Here is a 14279-nt window from a genome sequence, read left to right as displayed (position 1 = left end):
CTTTGCTGCAGTTTTTATGAGATGCTCGTGAAATGACAGAGTGCGATCGAGAGTAACGCCAAGGTAGACTGGCTGGGCTTCATGCCGGATTCTCATATCACCAAGCTGCACATTAAGCTCACGCGAGGCCGAGGCATGGTGTAGATGGAAAACAGATGATACCGTTTTTGCAGTGCTAGGGATTAGTCGCCATCTTTTACAGTAATCAGATATCAGAGACATGTCTTTCGTGAGTGTTTCCTCGAGGATGTCGAACTTGGATGCCTGAGTTGCACAGCAGATGTCATCGGCGTAGATGAACTTCCTTGAAGAAGTTTCTGGGAGGTCATTGATGTAAATATTAAATAGCATAGGAGCCAGAACAGAGCCCTCGGGGAGGCCACTTGAGACAAGTCTCCGTCTGCTAGACTTGTCACCCAGATGCACCCTCTGAGCATTAAGTAGTGTCCATTCCTATCTTTTTTAATCTTATCTATTTTAAAGTCTATCGTGTCAGATATGAGAATAGCTGTTCCTGCCCTTTTTTGTGGGCCATTGGCTTGTATGATAGTTTTCCATCCTTTCACTTTAAGTCTGTGTTTGTCTTGTTGAGTTAGGTGGGTTTCCTGTAGACAGCATATTGTTGGGTTGTGTTTTCTGATCCATCTTCCTACTCTGTGTCTTTTAATAAGTGAATTCAGGCCATTGACATTTATTGATATCAAAGATTGAAGATATTTTAATGCCATTCTTGTAGAATTTTAGAGTGTTTTGATATATGTCCTATTTGTGGTGGTCTGGTTGTTTATAGGAGACCTTTCAGAACTTCTTTCAGGGCAGGCTTGGTGATGGATGATTCCTTCAACTGTTGCTTGTCTGAGAAGGTTTTGATGCCTCCATCTAGTCTGAATGACAGTCTAGCAGGATATAGTATTCTTGGCTGAAAGCCTTTCTCATTGAGCACTCGATAGATATCTTGCCATTCTCTTCTGGCCTGTAGTGTTTGTATGGAGAAGTCTGCTGCTAATCTTATGGGTTTTCCTTTGTAGGTGACTCTTTGTTTTTCTCTTGCAGCCTTCAGGATCCTTTATTCTTATTCCTTTCCATTCTAAGTATGATATGTCTTGGTGTCTTTAGGTCTGGGTTAATTCTGTTTGGGACCCTCTGGGCTTCTTGAATTTTTATGTCTTTGATGTTGTTTAGACTAGAGAAGTTTTTTGCTACTATGGCCTGGAAAATGCTTTCTTCCTCTCCTTCTCTTTCTTCCTCTGGTAAGCCAATAGTGCATATATTGTTTCTTTTGAAGTCATCCCATAGGACTCTGTTGTTGTTTTCAGCATCTCTTAATCTCTTTTTGAGATCTCTTACTTCTTTTTTAGTTGTCTCTAATTCATCCTCAATCTTGCTAATTCTGTCTTTCTCCCCCTCTCGCTCTCCCTCTCTTTTTCTTCCTTGAACCAGTCATCTTTTATTGGGTGCTAATCTCAACCAGCATAGAAAAGGGTTTCTTCTAGGGCTCAGGGTGATGGCCAGCCAAGATTGTAGGGCTTCCTCCACACCAGGCCTCTTCAGTGGTATTTTCATAGCCGCTCCTGTTTGAGCTCCTTGTAAAAGCGGCAGTAGTTGAACAGCACATAAGTGGCCAGCACCATCTATACCGCAGCCATGCTGCCTTTTGTACTTTTTATTTATTTATTCTTCTCTTTTGTTACCCTTGTTGTTTTATTGTTGCAGTTAATATCGTCGTCGTTGTTGGATAGGACAGAGAAAAATGGAGAGAGGAGGGGAAAACAGAGAAGGGGAAAGAAAGACAGACACCTGCAGACCTGCTTGCGAAGTGACACCCATGCAGGTGGGGAGCTGGGGGTTTGAACTGGGATCCTTACACCAGTCCATGCACTTTGTGCCATGTGCGCTTAACCCGCTGTGCTACCGCTGGACTCCCTTTTTTTTCTTTTTTAACCAGAGCACTGTTCAGCTCTGGCTATGGTGGTGCGGGGGATTGAACCTAGGACTTTGGAGCCTCAGGCATGAGACTCTGTTTTGCATAACCATTATGCTATCTACCCTCCACCTGCCTTTCTTCACATTGATGTACTTGTTGTAGTAGAGGTGGTAAACTCTTTGAAATGCCCTGGCAATGCCTTTCAGGGTGAAATCATGCATCAATATCCAGCTTGGCAGCTCAGCTAGTTTCACATCCAAGAGCAACTTCTCCTTTAGTGGTGCGGCTGACACCATCTTGGAGTCCTGTGTGTCCGCAAGGATCTCTCTCTCTCTCTTGCCTCCAGGGTTATTGCTGGGGCTTCCTCCCTGCACCACAAACCCAGTGCTCCTGGAGGCTATTTTTTCCCACTTTTGTTGCTCTTGTTGTTTTATTGCTGTTGTGGTTTATTATTATTGTTATTGATGCCACTGTTGTTAGACAGGACAGAGAGAAATGGAGAGAGGAGGGGGAGAGAGAAAGGGGGAGAGAAAGATAGACACCTGAAGACCTGCTTCACCATTTGTGAAGAACTCCCCTGCAGGTGGGAAGCCAGGGGCTCAAACAGGATCCTAGTGCTTTGCACCATGTATGCTTAACCCGCTGTGTAGCCACCCAACCCCCCTTTTAAAAAAAAATAATTTCTTTTTTTTAATATTTATTTATTTACATATCCCCTATTGCCCTTGTTTTTTTTTTTTTAAGATTTTATTTATTTACTAATGAGAAAGATAGGAGGAGAGAGAGAGAAATAACCAGGCATCACTCTGGAACATGTGCTGCTGGGGATTGAACTCAGGACCTCATACTTGAGAGTCCAATGCTTTATCCATTGTGCCATCTCCCAGACCACTTGCCCTTGTTGTTTTATTGTTGTAGTTATTATTGTTGTCGTCGTTGTTGGATAGGACCCAGAGAAATGGAAAGAGGAGGGGAAGACAGAGAGGTGGAGAGAAAGACAGACACCTGGAGACCTGCTTTACCGCCTGTGAAGTGACTCCCCTGCAGCTGGGGAGCAGGGAGCTTGAACTGGATCATTCCGCCAGTCCGCAAGTTTTGTGCCACCTGCGCTTAATCCACTGTGCTACAGCCCAACTCCCCTCTCTTTTGTTTTTAAGTTTATTTTATTTTATTTATTTGATAGGAAGACAGAAATTGATTAAATTTTTTAATTAGTAATTTAATAGTGATTTGCAAGATTATAAGATAACAGTCAATACATTTCCTAGAGATTTTTCTGGAAACATAATTCTTCCTTTGATTAACTCAGTAATTTTTTTTTTATTTAAGCCATGGAATAAAAATTTTTATATCTATAGGAAAATAATCTTTACTACTAAGTGGTTGAAACTACTAACCCATTTCCATCTATACAATTATTCTATTTTTATTTAAGTTTATTTTCTTTAGTATATATAGAAAGAGAAAATTTGGGTGTCGGGCGGTGGCGCAGTGGGTTAAGTGCACGTAGCGCAAAGCGCAGGGACCGGCGTAAGGATCCCGGTTCGAGCCCCCGGCTCCCCACCTGCAGGGGAGTCGCTTCACGAGCGGTGAAGCAAGTCTGTAGGTGTCTATCTTTCTCTCCCCCTCTCTCTCTGTCTTCCCCTCCTCTCTCCATTTCTCTCTGTCCTATCCAACAACAAAGAATCTCAACAATGGCAATAATAACCACAACGAGGCTGCAACAACTAGGGCAACAAAAAGGGGGGGAAATGGCCTCCAGGAGCGGTGGATTCATGGTGCAGGCACCAAGCCCAGCAATAACCCTGGAGGAAAAAAAAAAAAAAAGAAAGAGAAAATTTCAGGAGTTGGGTGGTAGCACAGCAGTTTAAGCTCAGGTGGCACAAAGCACAGGGATCCGTTAAAGATCCTGATTTGAGCCCCCAGCTCCCCACCTGCTGGGGAGTCCCTTCACAGGCGATGAAGCAGGTTGGCAGGTGTCTATCTTTCTCTCCCCCTCTCTGTCTTCCCCTCCTCTCTCCATTTCTCTCTGTCCTTTCCAACAACAATGACATCAATAACAACAACAATAATAACTACAACAACAATAAAAAACAAGGGCAACAAAAGGGAAAAATAAATAAATATTTAAAAAAATTAAAAATTTTTAAAAAAGAAAGAAAATTTCATATGGGAGGGGGAGAGACAAACCAGAGCACAAGGGATCAAACTTGAAACTACACTCACATAAATCCTATGCATTACCAGTTGAGCTATTTTCCCATGACTACACAGTGATTTTAATTGTAAAGAAACAGACATCAGAACAAATATTTAAAAATCCACCCTAGTGGTCTGGAAGGTGGCGCAGTGAATAAGGCATTGGACTCTCAAGCATGAGGTCCTAAGTTCAATCCCTGGCAGCACATGTGCCCGAGTGATGTCTGGTTATTTCTCTCTATCATTTTTCATGAATCAATAAATAAAATCTTTAAAAAAAAATCCACCTTAGGGAGTCGGGCAGTAGCGTAGTGGGTTAAGCAAACGTGGTGCAAAGCACAATGACTGGCATAAGGATCCTGGTTTGAGCCCCTGGCTCCCCACCTGCTGGGGAGTCGCTTCACAGGCGGTGAAGCAGGTCTGCAGGTGTCTATCTTTCTCTCCCCCTCTCTGTCTTCCACCTCCTCTCTCCAATTCTCTCTGTCCTATCCAATAACGACGACATCAATAATAACTACAACAATAAAACAACAATGGCAACAAAAGGGAAAATAAATAATTTTTTTTTAAAAATCCACCTTAGGGCCAGCAAAATGACTCACTTAATGTGTTCTTTGCTATTTGCTTGACTCAGGTCCTGGCCTCCACTGCACTGAAGGAAGCTTTGATACTGTGGTCCCTCTCCTCTCCTCCCTTCTTCTCCCTTCCCCTCCCTTCTCTCCTCTCCTCTCCTCTCCTATCCTCTCCTCTTCCTCTTCCTCAATGTCTCTATCTAAGAAAGAAAGAAGGAAAAGTAGGGGCCAGGTGGGGGGCACATCTGGTTAAGCACACACACTACAGTGCAGTTGAAGCCCCTGGTACTGACCTGCAGGGAGAAAACTTGACAAGTGGTCAAGCGGGGCTGCGTCCCTCTCTATCTATCTCCCCCTCCCCTCTCAATTTTTGTCTGTCTCTATCCAATAGAAAATAAATAAAAAGAAAGAAAAAGGAAGAAAGAAAGAAAGAAAGAAAGAAAAGAAAAGAAAGGAAAAGAAGAGAAGGAAAGGGGAAAGGAAGGAAGGGACTGGAAGGAAAGGGGGAAAAAACAACTCCATCTTGATATCCTGATTTCTTTTGATCTTGCACTCTCCCATTTGGCCCTTACCTTGCCTCATGTTGATGATAAAGAATGATCTCACATAGTGTATTGACTTAGCTAGGGGCCAGTCACAGATGGATAAGGAAGAACAAATGGGAGGAGTGCTAGGTGGTGGCACCTGGTTGAGTGCACATGTTTCATTGCACAAGGACCCAGGTTCTTGCCCCAAGTCCCCACCTGAAGGGGGAAAGCTTCACAAGTGGTGAAGCAGTGCTGAAGGTGTCTCTCTGTCTCTCTCTCTCTCCCTATCACCCCCTTCCCTTTCAGTTTGTGACGGTCACTACCCAGCAAATAAATAAATATTAAAAAAAATTTTTTTTTAATATTTATTTTCCCTTTTGTTGCCCTTTTTTTTAAAAAATTTATTTTCCCTTTTGTTGCCCTTGTTGCTTTGTTAATTGTTGTTGCAGTTACTATTGTTGTTGCTATTGATGTCGTAGGTAGATAAGACAGAAATGGAGAGAGGTGGGGAAGACAGAGGTGGGGAGAAAGATACCTGCAGACCTCTTCACCGCCTGTGAAGCTACTCCCCTGCAGGTGGGGAGCTGGGGGCTTGAACCGGGGTCCTTGGGCTTTGCGCCTCCTGCGTTTAACCCGTTGCGCTACCACCCGACCCCCTATACCACTACTTTTTTTTAACTGCTCATCTGTTGTTGGACACTTGGGTTGTTTCTTTTCTTTCTTTCTTTTTTTTATTTTTATTTATAAAAAGGAAACACTGGGGGCTGGGCAGTAGCGCAGCTGGTTAAGCGCACATGGCGCAAAGTGCAAGGACCAAGGACAGGCATAAGGATCCAGGTTTGAGCCCCTGGCTCCCCACCTGCTGGGGAGTGGCTTCACAGGTGGTGAAGCAGGTCTGCAGGTGTCTATCTTTCTCTCCCCCTCTCTGTCTTCCCCTCCTCTCCATTTCCCTCTGTCCTATCCAACAACAACAGCAACAATAATAGTAAAAACAACACCGATAAACAACAAGGGCAACAAAAAGGGAAAAAATGGCTTTCAAGAGCAGTGCATTTGTAGTGCAGGCACCAAGCTCCAGCAATAACCCTGGAGACAAAAAAAAAAAAAAAAGGTAACACTGGGGGCCAGGCAGTAGTGCAGCACATGGGTTAAATGCACATGGTGCGCTTGCATTGTTATATGGGAAAGGTTGTATTGTTATATGGGAAACTGGGGAATGTTATGCATGTACAAACTATTGTACTTACTGTTGAATGTAAAACATTAATTCCCCAATAATAAAAAAAAATTTTTTTTAATGCACATGGTGCGAAGCACAAGGATCAGCTCAAGGATCCAGATCGGAGCCCCTGGCTTCCCACCTGCAGGGAGGTCGCTTCACAAGTAGTGAAGCAGGACTGCAGGTGTCTTGCTGCGGACCACCACAGTGGATGAGCAGCAGCAGGAGGGTCAGGGGTCTTGAAGGCAACCTCTCAGGTGGGTCAGGAGTCGGTGAGGGAGAACAGATAGACACCACACTCTATTGGAGGGTGAATCTGGACTCATTTTAATAGTGAAACTGCATTAGCTTTTATACTTTTTTCAGGTTACATTCAGGTGCCTAAGCAACCAGCTCATAAAGAAGTAACAATAAACATCATATTCTTGTGGCTTTGGCAAGCTACATGTTACTCCCCTATAACTGTAAAGAATGGGTACAATACTTTGTATGGTTCTGTTCTCAGGGGAGGTCATACCCAGAATTGTTTTAGACTTTTGCTGAGGGCTATCTCTACCATTAATCTTCTATGGGGGCATACAGATCTTTGCCTAGTCGTGGACCACTGCTCATCTAGGTCTGGTACAATTTAACTATTAATCTTTCTTTGTTTCAATACGTCAACTTGTACCAGGGAGGCCTCAATCTCTGTATTGTTTCTATGAGGGGCAAGTCATAACATGACTTGTTTTGTCCGTCTCTGTTGACCCACCTTCTCCACTTACATAATGTAAGTTTCAAATATGTCCCTGTGTAAGGGAGAGGGGGTGTTTCTGACTCTCCATTTCCACCAGGCACTGCCAAAGCATTATTAATCAATTGTGACAGTATAATTGTTTGTAGCAATAACGGGGGGAGAATGCGTTGACCCATTCTCGTCCTTCTGCCCAGCTTCCTTGAAGTCTGAATGGGTTGGGGGCGCTGCAGTGTCTATTTTTCTCTCCCCCTACCCTGTCTTCCCCTCTGCTCTCTATTTCTCTTTGTAGTATCCAACAAGAACAACAGCAATAGTAACAATGACAATAATAACAACAAGGGCAATAAGGGCAATGCAAATGGGGAGGGGAAAAAAAAAAAGGCCTCCAGGAGCAGAGGATTTGTAGTGCAGGCACTGAGCCTCAGTGATAACTCTGGGGGGAGGGGGGAGGAAACACTGACAAAACCATAAGATAAGGGGAGTGGAGCAGTAGCACAGCGGGTTAAGCAACGTGGTGCAAAGCGCAAGAACCAGTTAGGATCCCGGTTCAAGGCCCTGGCTCCCCACATGCAGGGGAGTCCCTTCACAGGCGGTGAAGTAGGTCTGGAGGTGTCTCTCTTCCTCTCTATCTCCCCCTTCTCTCTCAATTTATCTCTGTCTCTATCCAATAACAACAACAAAAAAAAATTGAAAAGAAAATCATAGGATAAGAAGGGTACAACTCCACTCCACACAATTCCCACCATGAGAACTCTGTATCCCCTCCCCTCCCCTGGTAGCTTCCCTATTCTTTATCCTTCTGGGAATATGGATCCAAGGTCATTATGGGGTGCAGATGGTGGAAGGTCTGGCTTCTGTAATTGCTTCCCTGCTGAACATGGGCTTTGGAGAGTTGATCCATACTCCCAGCCTGTCTCTCTCCCTCCCCAGTGGGGCAGGGCTCTGGGGAGGCAGGGCTCCAGGACACATGGTAGGGTCATCTGCCCTGTGAAGTCAGGTTGGTATCATGGTATCATCTGGAACTTGGTGTCTGAAAAAGAGTTAAGATGGAAAGGAGAGCAAATTGTTCACTAATCATGAACCTAAAGGCTGGAACATTTCGAATGAAGATTTGGGGTCTCCGATTTGGAAAAAGCTAGTAGGTCTATTTCAGGTATATTCCACTGGCAAAAGTTTTATGCGCAGTGAAGCAAGCTGGGCTGCAAGTCTATCTTTGTCTCTCTCCCTGTCTCCCCCTACCCTCTTGATTTCTGGCTGTTTCTACCCAATTAATAAATAATGATGATAAAAAAATTTTAAAACACAAATAATTAAAAAAAAAAGAATTAGGGAGTCGGGCTGTAGTGCAGCAGCTTAAGTGCATGTGGCGCAAAGCACAAGGGCCAGCATAAGGATCCTGGTTCCAGCCTCTGGCTCCCCACCTGCAGGGGAGTCTGCAGGTGTCTTTCTCTCCTCTCTATCTTCCCCTCCTCTCTCCATTTCTCTCTGTCCTATCTAACAACAATGGCATCAATAACAACAACAATAAAACAACAAGGGCAACAAAAGGGAATAAATAAAAAAAATTTTTGAAAGATATTTTAAGTGGTCCGGGAGGTGGCGCAATGGATAAAGTGTTGGGCTCTCAAGCATGAGGTCCTGAGTTCAGTCCCTGGCAGCACATGTACCAGAGTGATGTCTGGTTGTTTCTCTCTCCTCCTATCCCTCTCATTAATAAATAAATATAATATTAAAAAATATATATTTTAAAAATAATTGATACAGGGTGGAGGGTAGATAGCATAATAGTTATGCAAACAGACTCTCATGCCTGAGGCTCCAAAGTCCCAGGTTCAATCCCCTGCACCACCATAAACCAGAGCTGAACAGTGATCTGGTTAAAAATAAATAAATAAATAACTGATACAAAAGGATTACTAAAGGATATGAATCAATGGACAGATTTTAAAAAATGAAAGAGAGGGTGAAGTTCTCAGTAAAAGGAACACCTGTCCTCAAGTATGGTGGTACAGGAAATAAAGTTCCAGTTCCTCAACATAGCTTTTTTTTTTTTTGCTTCTTTAGGTTGGCAGGACTGAGTAAATGATTTGTCTCTTAACTGAAGCCAATGTTTAGCCCCTCTCCCCTGCCAGGAAATCCACGTGCTAAAGGTACCCCACCCCCTCTGCATTCTGGCTATCAGCTCCCTTTAGGGGTGTTTTCCAAAAATTACCATCATTAACATAGCCTCATTAACAAGCCATTCAAAGTCTGAAGATTTCTTTGGAATTGAGATGGAGAGCAAACAAAAGAAGACCCAACTGCCCTCATCACTGGGGGAAATTCCTGGGGTTTGGTGATGTACATCCATTTTCTGGTACTCTCATGTTCCGCCTTAGTGACACATATCTAACCAAGCAAAACATTAGGAGTTAGTCATTATCTTCAAACAAAACTAGACCAGTGGTGATGGCAACTGTTAGGAGGTGGTAAACACTGGAAAAAGGGCATTGTTACAAGACTTTTCTTTCTTTCTTTCTTTCTTTCTTTCTTTCTTTCTTTCTTTCTTTCTTTCTTTCTTTCTTTTTTAAAGATCTTATTTATTTACTAATGAGAAAAATAGGTGGAGAGAGAAAGAACCAGATGTCTCTCTGGCATATGTGCTGTAGGGGATCGAACTCAGGACATCATGCTTGAGAATCCAAAGCCTTATCACTGCGCCACCTCCTGGACAACTACAAGACTTTTTAAAAAAAATTATTTTATTTATTCCCTTTTGTTACCCTTGTTTTATTGTTGTGCTTATTATTGTTATCGTTGTTGGATAGGACAGAGAGAATTGGAGAGTGGAGGGGGAAGACAGAGAGGGGGAGAGAAAGATAGACACCTGCAGACCTGCTTCACTGCTTGTGAAGCGACTCCCCTGCAGGGTGGGGAGCCAGGGTTCTAATGGGAATCCTTACGCTGGCCCTTCTGCTTTGCTCCACGTGCGCTTAACCCGCTGCGCTACAGCCCAGCTCCCTACAAGGCTTCTTTTATATGCGTCTGAGAGTTCTTTGTCCTTGCCTTTTCTCTGTCTCCTGCAAGCTACTCCTTATTGGCTTATTTCCTAGTAAAGACTCTCCTCTTCCATTGTTAGTTAATTGATTTGTTAATTAATTACTTCCAGGGCTGTCACTGGGGTTTGGTGTTTGCACTACGAATCCACTGCTCCTAGAGGCCATTTTGCCCATTTTTGTTGCCCTTGTTGTTATTAATTAATTAATTAATTTATTTATTTATTATTTTTTTATTATTTTTTTAAAAAATATGGAACGCTTCACGAATTTGCGTATCATCCTTGCGCAGGGGCCATGCTAATCTTCTCTGTATCGTTCCAATTTTAGTATATGTGCTGCCGAAGCGAGCACTTATTAATTTATTTTTAATGAGAGCGATTCAGAGATAAAGACACAGAAAAAGATCAGTACACTGCTCAGCTGGGGATTGAGCCTGGGACCTAGGAACCTCAGGTATGAAAGTCTTTTGCGGGGAGTCTGGTGGTAGTGTAGTTACCTTAAGCTCAGTGGCGCAAAGCACAAGGACAGGCTCAAGGACTGGCTTAAGGCTCCCGGTTGGAGGCCCTGGCTCCCCACCTGCAGGGGCGTCGCTTCACGCTTCAGAAGCGGTGAGGCAGGTCTACAGGTGTCTTTCTCTCCCCCTGTCTTCCCCTCTCCTCTCCAGATTTCTCTCTGACCTATCCAACAACAATGACATCAATAACAACAACAATAAAATAACAAGGGCAACAAAAGGGAATAAACAAATATTTTTAAAAAATTAAAGACTTTTGCATAACCATTATGCTTTCTTTCTAGCCCCTTCTTTAACAACTTCTTCTCTTCTTTCGTCTTTTCTGTTCTCTTAGATAGAGACTGAGAGGAAGAAGGGAAGAAGGAGGGAGAGGGAAAAAGAGAGAGAGAGAGACTACAGCACCAATGCTTCCTTCAGTATGGTAAGTAGTGGGGCTTGAATCTGGGTAGTACAGATTCAAAGCAACACACTATCCAAGTGAGTTATTTTGTAGTTTCTCCCCACCCCACCCTGCCTCTTGCTTACTTTTATACTTTTCCTGTTGTGAATCTCTTTTTTTTTTTTTTGTTTTGATGGTTTTTGCTTTTTAAATTTTTTAATTATCTTTATTTATTGGATAGAGACAGCCAGAAATTGAGAAGGGAGGGGGAGATAGAGAGGAAAATGGGCAGAGAGACACCTACAGCCCTGCTTCAACATTTGTGAAGCATCCCCCCTGTATGTGCAGACTAGGGGCTTGAACCCGGGTCCTTTCCCACTGTCACATGTGAGCTTAACCAGTGTGCTACCACTGGGCCCCCTGTTGTGAATCTTTATACTGATGCAAGGACTAAATGCACATAGTCCTAACATATGGGATCCAAACAATGACCTCATACTTGTAAATCAGTTGACTCACCCACTGTACCACAATTTATTTTAATATCAATATTTTATTTACCAGTATTAATATTTAAAACATTAATATTTATTAATTAAATATTTTATTTACTTGTTATTGAGAAAGATAGGAGGAGAAAGAGCCAGACTGAGCAGGGGTAGATAAAATATTGGTTATGCAAACAAACCAATGCCTGAAAACTCCAAAGTCTCAGTTTCAATCTCCTGCACCACTGTAGGCCAAGCTGAGCAGTGCTCTGGTATATATATATATATATATATATATATATATATATATATATATATATATAATAAGTATAAAAGGAAAAAGGAAAAGAAAAAGAGCCAGACATCACTCTAGTACATGTGTTGCCAGGGACTGAACTCAGGACCTCATGCTTGAGAATACAAAGCTTTTTTCTGTGCCATCTCCCGGACCACAGTATTAATATTTATATAATGAACAATACTGATATTTAAATATTGATTAATATTAACTTAAACATTTATAAATGTACTTAAAATTTTTTTAAATTATTTTTTTAAACCACCAGAGCTTTGCTCAACTCTGGTTTGTGGTGGTGTTGGGGTTTGAACCTGGGACTTTATAAGTCTCAGGCATGGAAGTCTTTTTGCATAACCATTATGCTTTTTCCCTAGTTCTATATATATATTAAAGTTTATTTACTGAGAAACTGAGGGAAACCCAGGTTTATTGATCCATTCTGGTAGGCACATGCCCATAAGGGGATCTACTTTGGGGTCTCACATATGCAAATCATACAAAGCAGCCCTTTCTGTTCTCCTTTCCACCTCTAACTCTTCCTCCCTAACTCCCTCCCCTCCTCTTTTTTTTTTTTTTTTTTTTTGATCCAAAGCACTGCTCAGCTCTGGCTTAAGGTGGTGAAGGGTATTGAATCAGACTATAGTCTGATATGTCTTTTTGCAAAATCATTGGTCTCTTCCTGTCCTCTGATTCCATTCATCTAATGCTATCTTTTGAATCGACCATCTACCATTCCAACTGCAGACTTTATATTTCTGGTTAATAGATGAAAGTGTTAAACCGGGCAGGGGTAGATAGCATAAAGGTTATGCAAAATGGCTCTCATGCCTGACACTCTGAAGTTCCAGGTTCAATTCTCCTTTACCATCAAAAGCCAGAGCTGATTAGTGCTCTGGTTAAAAAAAAAAAAAAGTGTTAAGCCATTGTTTTAGTCTCAAGAGCTGACTGGTTAAGGCCAACATTTTCGTGTTTTGATCATTTATTAAGCAGGACTTTAAGACTTACCAGGCTTAAACTACAATCAGACAATTGGGAAAATACTAGTCATCGCTGGATATTTTACTCGTTGGATATTTCACTCTTTCGAGGTTGATCTTCATCCTACAAATGCCAATTGCGTACTTTCCCATAATCAACTTCCTATCCTAAAGAAACCAGGACAAGTAAACTGCTGGTTGGATCTTAGCTCCACCAACGAGATTCCAGATGCATATAGTGCGAAAGAGAGTATTATAACCATTTCTTAGTCTCATGTAAATTTACAGAGCTGGGGGGGGAGGTGGTGGCCAGGAATAGGAAAATGTTGTCTCTCACTGACTCTAAGTCAGCAGCAGGCTAAGCAAGAGCCCTTTCCGCTCCCGCTACAGCCATTTTTTCCCCTCCGGGTAGGAGGGCGCGCCCCTCACAGCCCCAGAGGTTGGAAGCCTCCGCGTCACGTGTAGCTGGGGGAGGGCAGCGGCCGAGGCTGCGGGCCTCTGGGGCCGGGAGGTGGAGCCTCGGTGCCCCCACCCCACCCCGGGCTGGGCCACGTGCCGGCCGCCACTCGCTCCAGCGGCTCTGCGGGCGCCCTGAGTCTGCACGCGCGATGGCCGAGAGCAAGGCGGCCACGTCGGAGCAGGGCTCCCACTTCGCGGTCCGGGGCTCCGGCGGCCGAAGGCAGTTCGTCGGCGGCCGGGGGCGGCGCGGGAGCAACCAGAGGGGGTCCTTCCCGGTGAGGGGGGCGCACGACGGGAACGGGCCCTGGCAGCAGTGGCCGCGCCAGCAGAGGCGCCCATCGAGCCGGGGTCCACGGCGCCCCCGGGCTGGAACGGCAGGCGGGGCGCTGCACCGCCCCGAAGACGGCAGCGAGGGCGAGTCGCACCCCGAATGCAGCTCCGGCGCACCATCGCCCTCTCGGGGCCGGGGTCGGCGCCCCCGACGGCCGCGCGCAGACATGGGGCACCGCGGCCGCAGGTCCCCTCCCGCCCCGCCTCGCGGCTGTATCTTCTACCGCTTCCCGCCGCCGCTGGCCCGGCTGCTGCCCCGCCCGAGTCGGGCGGGTTTCCGAGCCCGCAGGCGGGGGGTGTCCCGCGCCGACTTTGCGCGCTACGTCCGCGAAGATCCTTTCGAGGACAGTGGCCATGAGGTAACCCCGCAACGCCTTCCCGGGGTCCCCATTTCTCAGAACGTGCGCCTGCTAGCTGCTTAGAGGTCCCCAAGCCTGGACGGCAAAATCTAAGATTCTCCCCTAGCCCCGCGGACCCGCAGAAGGTTTCCAGAGGCTCCGGTCACCCCCATCGCCACCCACCAAGCTGTGCCGGTGACCCGAGCGCGCCTGCTGCTGGGGGCTGTTTGAATTCGAGCCAAAGTTGCTGGGGCAGTTTCGGCCAAACCATGTGCCTGGTA

The 14279-nt window shown here is 44.7% G+C and overlaps 1 protein-coding gene, 1 non-coding gene and 1 pseudogene across 5 annotated transcripts in view; 1 reads left to right on the top strand and 2 right to left on the bottom strand.

Annotated features, from left to right (window-relative positions):
• Positions 1 to 1547: 1547 nt before the first annotated feature.
• LOC103120062 (ATP synthase subunit f, mitochondrial-like) lies at positions 1548 to 2235 on the bottom strand (annotated as a pseudogene).
• Positions 2236 to 10459: 8224 nt separating this feature from the next.
• Positions 10460 to 10566, bottom strand: LOC132538395 (U6 spliceosomal RNA). The gene has a single exon (XR_009549763.1). It is a non-coding gene; the product is annotated as a U6 spliceosomal RNA (small nuclear RNA).
• A 2846-nt stretch (positions 10567 to 13412) lies between these two features.
• LOC132538094 (zinc finger protein 318-like) overlaps positions 13413 to 14279 on the top strand; it is a 35106-nt gene continuing 34239 nt past the window's right edge. For all 4 annotated transcript variants that reach the window (XM_060189832.1, XM_060189831.1, XM_060189830.1 and 1 more), the window contains exon 1: positions 13413 to 14019. In XM_060189832.1, the coding sequence (XP_060045815.1) occupies positions 13480 to 14019 (540 nt within the window). In that variant the 5' untranslated portion in view covers positions 13413 to 13479. The remainder of the gene's footprint in view (positions 14020 to 14279) is intronic.

Source organism: Erinaceus europaeus, chromosome 4, assembly GCF_950295315.1.
Source record: "Erinaceus europaeus chromosome 4, mEriEur2.1, whole genome shotgun sequence".
Taxonomy (NCBI): Eukaryota; Metazoa; Chordata; class Mammalia; order Eulipotyphla; family Erinaceidae; genus Erinaceus; species Erinaceus europaeus.
The sequence above is the reverse complement of the archived record's forward strand: the minus strand, read 5'-3'. Positions and strand labels throughout refer to the sequence as shown.